Below are 7356 nucleotides of genomic sequence, written 5' to 3' on the forward strand. Positions count from 1 at the left end.
AGCCATTAAAAATGTTCCCTCACACACCTGCATTCGAAATTAAGCCTTCTTAGCGGAATGTGGTCTGAAGATTTTTGAGGCCCTCTTGGGTCTCCTTGGCTGGGCTGGCCCCTTCCACAGAGGGCATTTCTGCCACGATGCTGACCACTCTGAAAGGTCATGAGAGCCCTCTTTGTCCTGGCTTTCTTAGCCTGTAGTTCAGGCTTGGCACATCATCATCCTAATAAATGTTTATTGACTTAATAGATGAGGGAGGGCTTTTTCTGATGTCCCTACTCCTGGCTACCTCTACGCCAGTCCTAGAAAATTCCATGAGAAATGAAAACATATGTCCACACAAAGACTTGTACATGAATGTTTATAGAGGTTTTCTTTACAACAGCCAAATCTGGAAACAATCTAAATGCCCATCAACAGGTGACTGAATAAACAAACTGGGGTCATATCCATATAATGGAATACGACTCAGCAATATGAAGGACTGATTTACCCACCAGTATGGATGAATCTCAAATCATTACGCTGAATGAAAGAAGCCAGATGCAAAAGGATACATACTGTATGATTCTGTTTACATGTAATTCTAGAGAATGCAAACTAATCTATAGTGACAGGAAGAAGAGAAGCTGTCTGGAGCCGGGGCCCAGGGGGGACTGACTGCAAAGGACAGGAGGGGACTCTTGGGGTTGATGGAAATATTCTGTATCTTGTGGTTGTGGTTATACCGATGTAGCACACGCTTGTCAGAACTCATCCAACTGATACTTGAAATGAGTACACTTTATTGTATGTAAACTATATCTCAATAAAGTAGATTTAAAAGAAAATTCTATAAAGCTTTGGATCCTAAATACTGCATCCTCCACTCCAAGAAAAATAGGACATGTGACTTGCATGTGGAGACGCCTATTTGAGAACTTATTTAGTCCACAAAAAATGTACTGAACATCCATCACTGCAGGTATCGTGTTGACCCTGGAGATGGATAAGGTAAGTTCCACCCTCAGGAGACCCAGGGCTGTAACAGAACTTGCCAAGTTCTCAAAGAGAAAGGAGCTAGATGAAAATAACATGCCAAGGGCTTCGCTGGTGGCGCAGTGGTTAAGAATCCACCTGTCAATGCAGGGGACACGGATTCGAGCCCTGGTCCGGGAAGATCCCACATGCCGCAGAGCAACTAAGCCCGTGTGCCACAACTACTGAGCCTGAGCTCTAGAGCCCATGAGCCCAAACTACTGAGCCCATGCGCCACAACTATTGAAGCCCACGCACCTAGAGCCCGTGCTCCGCAACAAGAGAGGGCACCGCAATGAAAAGCCCACGCATAGCAAGGAAGAGCAGCACCCCCTCTCGCTGCAACTAGAGAAAGCCCGCGGGCAGCAACGAAGACCCAACACAGCCAAAAATAAATAAATAAATAAATAAATAAGCATTAAAAAAAAAAAAAAGAAGAAGAAGAAAGAAAATAACACGCCAAGGGCAAAGTATAGGAGTTTGCCTCCTCTGTGTTGCCCAACTTGCCTGAGGTGTTTGTTATAGGCACTAAAAACCTCTGGGCTCCATCCCTGACCTACTGAGTCAGAATTGCTGAAAGGGCCTAGGAATCTTTATTTTTAACAAGTGCCCCAGGTAAACCTTCAGATCAGGTAAGTTTAGAGAAAGTGCTTGACTGGATCTCCATTTCAGGCATAGGTGGGAATACCGTACAAAGCTAAATGAGATGACTTTGAACTGGAAGGGAGGGTCACCTGCCCACCCTGCCTCTGGCCAATGAGTCCAAGTTCACCAGCGCCTCCTCTCCCTCCAGTCCCAGACCTTGGCCCGTCTGCCAGAAGTGACCCTCTCTAGTTGACTCGGTCTATCCTGGGAAAAACAAACAACAGACACCCCCCCTCCCCCAATCCCACCATCTTTCAGAAGGTCAAAGGTTTTATTGAAAGGGTCTGCAACGTGGGCCAAACATCTTGGTCCTTTGATGAGACGGTGTTTCTGCTCCTGTGGCCTGAGAACTCAGTGCTAACCTAGGAAGCACATTACCCACGCTGCTGGTGGTAGGAAGATGGATGTGAGGGTGGGGTAAATTCCGTCCTGTGCTCACTCAGGCCACAGGGAGATGAGGTCACCATTGCTGTGAGCTCTCACTATCCTGCAGGCAGCCATCCTGCTTTCATGGGCAAAGCCTGCTCACCAGGAGGCTGTGTGGTGGCAGGTGCAGACACAACATTCAGAAAGGGTTTGTGTCACAGCCAGAGATGACCCGAGACCTTGGGTCAGCAGCTCCACCCCCTCCCAAGTCTGGCTGGGTTCCTCCCCAGGATCTGGACCTTTGGCCAAGGACCGGAGTTCAGGTCTGTCCTCTCTGAGAACATGCCACGGAGACCATATTTTAAAACCCCCAAATCAGAACACCATGCTTGATAAAAAATTTGTTATTTAATGATGCAAAAAGTTCTTTAAATGTATACACATCAAGTCACAGTTGGTTACATATTGAATAAATTATACTTCTGGAAAAAATGCAATCAAGGCAGACACCGTCCTGAAAACCCAGTGGTTGTCTGTTTAGGCCAGTATTTCTAAATGGGGGTGATTTTTGACCCCCCCCCCAAGGAACATCTGGCAATGTTTGGAGACATTTTGGGTCTTCATAACCTGGAGTAGGGATGTGACAGGCACCTAGTGGGTAGAAGCCAGGATGCTGCTGAATGTCCCACAATCACAGGGAAGCCCCTGAAACAAAGAATTATTTGGCCCCAAATGTCAATAGTGCCAAGGCTGAGAAACCCTGGTCTAGGTTCTCCAGGGCTGCACCTGGGTGCACCCCAGGGTGTCAGCCCTGGCACGTGTATTTCCTCCTACCTACTTTGGTCCTGGCCTTGATGCTGTTGTCAGAGGGGAGAGGCTGGGGACACCCCAGCTCTCCATTGCAGCCTCTTCTGTTGGCAGAAGCAAGGAGACAACTGCCCTTGAAGAGGTGCCCAGACACCACGCCAAGCACAGGGAGAGACAGGCGAGGTCTCGGGTCACACAGAAGAGTTTCCAGAGCAGAGACCCCCTGCAGCAAGGGAGTAGAAAGGAGCCCTGGATTTTTGAGGGAGACTCTTGGGTTCTAGCTCTGCCTGACTCTGCTTCTGACTTGCTCACTTAACCTCTGTGCCTCGGTCTCCTCAGGCCCTCCTCTGGGCACAGGTTCCTGGGCTTGTCTCCTTCACAGGGCTGTTATGGGAGGGTGTGTGCAGACATAGGGGTGACCGAGGTGGCGGCAGGTGCGGGGAGGGTAACTCTAGGCAGAGAGGATGGAGGGTGTAACCTATGAGGGTGGAAACCACCCACCTGGCTGCGATCACAGGGCATCCGGGAGGAAGGAGAGGGAGAGGCCGGCAACACGGTGCTGGGCGGCCAGTGGCGCCTTCCTCCGAGGACACCCTTCCCTGCAGCTCTCAGACCAAGGAGGCAGGAACCGTACAGGAGTCTGGAAGTGCGTCCAGGCCACATGTGCTGTAGGAGGTTATACGGGAAAGAGGGGCTGGTAGATGGGCTCCTTCTAGTTGGCCCAAAACAGGCCGATCAGCAGGATGGCCTTGGAAACGACGAACACATATCCAAAGCCAGTGTTTTGAAAGTCTTTGAATTTTCAGTTGCTTGCAAAGTGGTGTTGCAACGTTTAGATGTCTTTAAGCATTTCTGCCCATCTTTTCAAGGCGTTTTAAATCTACTTTTTAATTTCTAATTTTTTATAGCTAAGCATTTCTTCTCTGTGTTGTATATAGTAGCAAAAATTTGGAATAACTGAAATGCCCAACAATAAAGTATTTATTTATTGAAACAGAATTAATATATAACCACAAGGATCTGTGGGAACAAACTAGATGTTCACACACACACACACACACACACACACACACAGAGGCATGATAAGGAAACCATAGCAAAGATTATGGATTAAGAGAAATTAGAAAAGTTTTGCAAGCAGGGCAAAATTGATCCAAACTCCAAAATTTCTTAAAACGTGTGTGTGTGTGTCTGTGTGTGTGTGTGTGTGTGTGTGTGTTTAGAGGAGACAATGGTGTCTAATGGTCATACTTGGTGTGACTTTTAACGCTGTAATTAATCTTCTCTCAATTTTATTTGTTTCATCTGTGAAAGGTGGATGTTAATGATAGGATATCAAAGGGACACAGGAGCCAGCTGAAAGAGCTCCCAATGGCCCAAACTGCAACAATGTGACAAAATAAATAGCACCGTATTGGATTATAACCCAAAGTACAAAATGAATATCCATGAGGTTATACTGATATAAATAAATGATTGAAAAAATAAATAGATTTGAGGAGAATAGATAAATCTACTGTGAAGAATGTCAAATAATTTACGTAAATACCCCTCCCTCCAGGAGGAGAGCAGAACTCCCCATTCCTGAAGTGAGGGCCGGGGTCAGTGACTTCTTCCTGGCAACTGCAGTGTGAAAAGAGAGTGGAGAACGTTTAGTCTAGTCGAAACCTGGCAAACACTACCTCGGCTAAGTGATCGAGGTCAATGTCATTAGTGATAAGTCATCTTGATAACACGTCCCTTTGATAGGATGTGATGAGAAGGGCGCTTCACAGCTGCGGCTTTCCTCCCCCAAAGGAAGGAATCCTGAGATTCCTTCAATCCTGAGAAACACATGAGACAAACCCTGATCAAGGGACAGTCTACAAATACCTGACCAGCACTCCTTAAAGCCGTCAAGGTCTTCAAAAACAAGGAAAGTTGGAGAAACCGTCACAGCCAAGAGGAGTCTAAGGAGAGATGATGACTAAATGTAATGTGATATCCTGGATGGGGTTCTGGAGCAGAAAAAGGACATTAGGTAAAAACTAAGGAAATCTGAACAAAGTATGGATGGACTTTATTTAGTTCATATTATTGATCAATATTCGTTCATTAGTTGTGACAAGTACACGATATTCATGTGATGTAAGATGTTAACAGTAGGGGAGACTGGGTGTGAGCTCTCTGGGGAGTTTATGCACATCTTTGCAACTTTTCTATAAATCTGTTCTGAAATAAAAAGTTTATTTTAGAAAGTGGATAATAGTGTCTACATTATGTTGTTGCACCCATTAAGGGAATTCATATCAAGCATTTAATACACTGGCATATGGTAAGGGTTTAAGGTTAGCTATTGTTTATCATTATTGTTCTTATTTCTATTTTGCTTATGAAAACAGCAATACATACCCATTATAGAAAAATCTACAGACGAGCCAAAGGAAAACATAAGCCACAGAAGAACAAAACAGAACACCCACAACCCTACCCTCCCTGAGACAACTACTGGTCACACCTTGCCATGGATCCCTGCAGAGATATAACTAATTTTTTTTTTTGAGAGAAAAATATCTGCTGTAGTAATTTATGTTAAAATTTAGAACATGTGATCATCAAAAGATCCATTCATAGAGTGAAAAAACAAGCCCCAGTTTGAAAGAAGCTACTTGCAACACAGGTATCTGGTACATACAATACAACAGACTGGTATAAATAATATACAGGGCTTCCCTGGTGGCGCAGTGGTTGGGAGTCCACCTGCCGATGCAGGAGACGCGGGTTCGTGCCCTGGTCTGGGAGGATCCCACATGCCGCGGAGCAGCTGGGCCCGTGAGCCATGGCCGCTGAGCCTGCGCGTCCGGAGCCTGTGCTCCGCAACGGGAGAGGCCACAACAGTGAGAGGCCCGCGTACAGCAAAAAAAAAAAAAAAAAAAAAAAAAAATTTCCATGCCAATTTATATCCCCACACTGTATCAGGCAAGGTTAGCAGCCATTGAAAATACCACCAGGACAGGGTTAGCTAGAGACACATTCAGCAGTGTAACTATACAGAAAAAGACACTGTATGGTTTTAAAACAAATCGTACACAGCCTTACATTTCAATTTTTTCTTAAAAAGTACACAGTACAGGGGGTTTAAATGCTTTATAGACAAGACAAGAAAAAAATAACTTAGATAGAACCAACTTATTCATGATCATCTTCTTCCTCTTTCTCCTCCTCCCCCTTTTCATCTTCCTCATCTTCCTTCTTTTTCTCGCTTTTTTCAGCCTTGATGACTATCTTTTTTGCTACATCAGCTTTCCTTTAGCTCAGTAGACAGCAATATCCTTTCTATATTTTCCCTTCAGCCTTCTTTTATAAGGCTGCTTGCTTGTCATCTGCTGCAGTGTTATTCCACATCTCTCCCAGGTTCTTTGCAACATCACCAATGGATAGACCCAGATGTTCTCCTTTGATTTTTTTTTTTTTTTTTGCGGTACGCGGGCCTCTCACTGCTGTGGCCTCTCCCGTTGCGGAGCACAGGCTCCGGACGCACAGGCTCAGCGGCCATGGCTCACGGGCCCAGCTGCTCCGCGGCATGTGGGATCTTCCCAGACTGGGGCACGAACCCGTGTCCCCTGCATCGGCAGGCGGACTCTCAACCACTGCGCCACCAGGGAGGCCCTCTCCTTTGATTTTTTGAGTGAAACTCAGAACAAAATAAGAAAAAGGCCAAAGGAAGCCTCTTGGGTACATTGGGATCCTTGAACTTCTTTTTTGTTTCCCCTTTATAAGAGATACAGGTTTTCACGTCTCTTTTACAATGGGCCTTGTCCGCCTTTGCCATGTCTTCAGACTTTTCTTTGTCCTTATAGACATGGTCTCTAGAAAACTCCAAGAAGCTGACTGAAGCATTTGGGTGCTTCTTCTTGTGCTCCTCCCAGCAAGTTTGCACAAAGGGTGCATATGACGACATTTTGCCTCTCAGTTTCTTAGGCTCTCCTTGCCCACGTTTAATTGTTTTTCCTCAGCGAGGCTCAGAGTTACCTAGTACCTGTCTGGCTCTCACTTGCCCTGGTGCTCTCTCTGAGGAGCTCAGTGTCCTGCAATGGCTGTCTAGAGAAAGTTATTCACAGGGTTTACAGGACCCTTTCCAAACTTTACCTTTCTACAAAGCTTCATTTCCACCACTGCAGCCCCGCTGCTCCTCAAATATGCCCTTTGTGCCTTTGTATTTGTGCTTTCCTCTCCTGGGAGTCCCTTTTCACATCCTCTATCTCTCAGGATCCCATACATATTCATCTTTCAAAGATGGACTCAGACGTCATCTCCTCACGGAACCCTGTGGAACAAGGTCAGATGAATTGGTTATTCCCTCTTTTGTAGTCTCATCACACTCAATATGGAACTAGATTATAGCCCTGGGCCTGTTTTACTACTGCATTTGTTTACAAGGCTGTCTCTCCCACGAGACTGGGAGGTTAAGTCACACACCTAGAACAAGTAACCAACCTGATGGAAATGAATTTGGAGGGAGAAGTGATAAATCAGATTGTGTTT

At 45.7% G+C, this 7356-nt stretch overlaps 1 protein-coding gene across 1 annotated transcript; it reads right to left on the bottom strand.

The window, feature by feature from the left end:
• Nucleotides 1-6171: 6171 nt before the first annotated feature.
• On the bottom strand, nt 6172-6772 carry LOC132478737 (high mobility group protein B1-like). Its single transcript, XM_060082109.1, has 2 exons — nt 6503-6772; nt 6172-6282 (listed from the first exon to the last, which is right to left on the bottom strand). Exons 1-2 carry the CDS (start codon nt 6770-6772, stop codon nt 6172-6174), a joined length of 381 nt encoding a protein of 126 aa, XP_059938092.1.
• Nucleotides 6773-7356: the final 584 nt, after the last annotated feature.

This window comes from Mesoplodon densirostris, chromosome 18 (assembly GCF_025265405.1).
Source record: "Mesoplodon densirostris isolate mMesDen1 chromosome 18, mMesDen1 primary haplotype, whole genome shotgun sequence".
Lineage (NCBI taxonomy): Eukaryota > Metazoa > Chordata > Mammalia > Artiodactyla > Ziphiidae > Mesoplodon > Mesoplodon densirostris.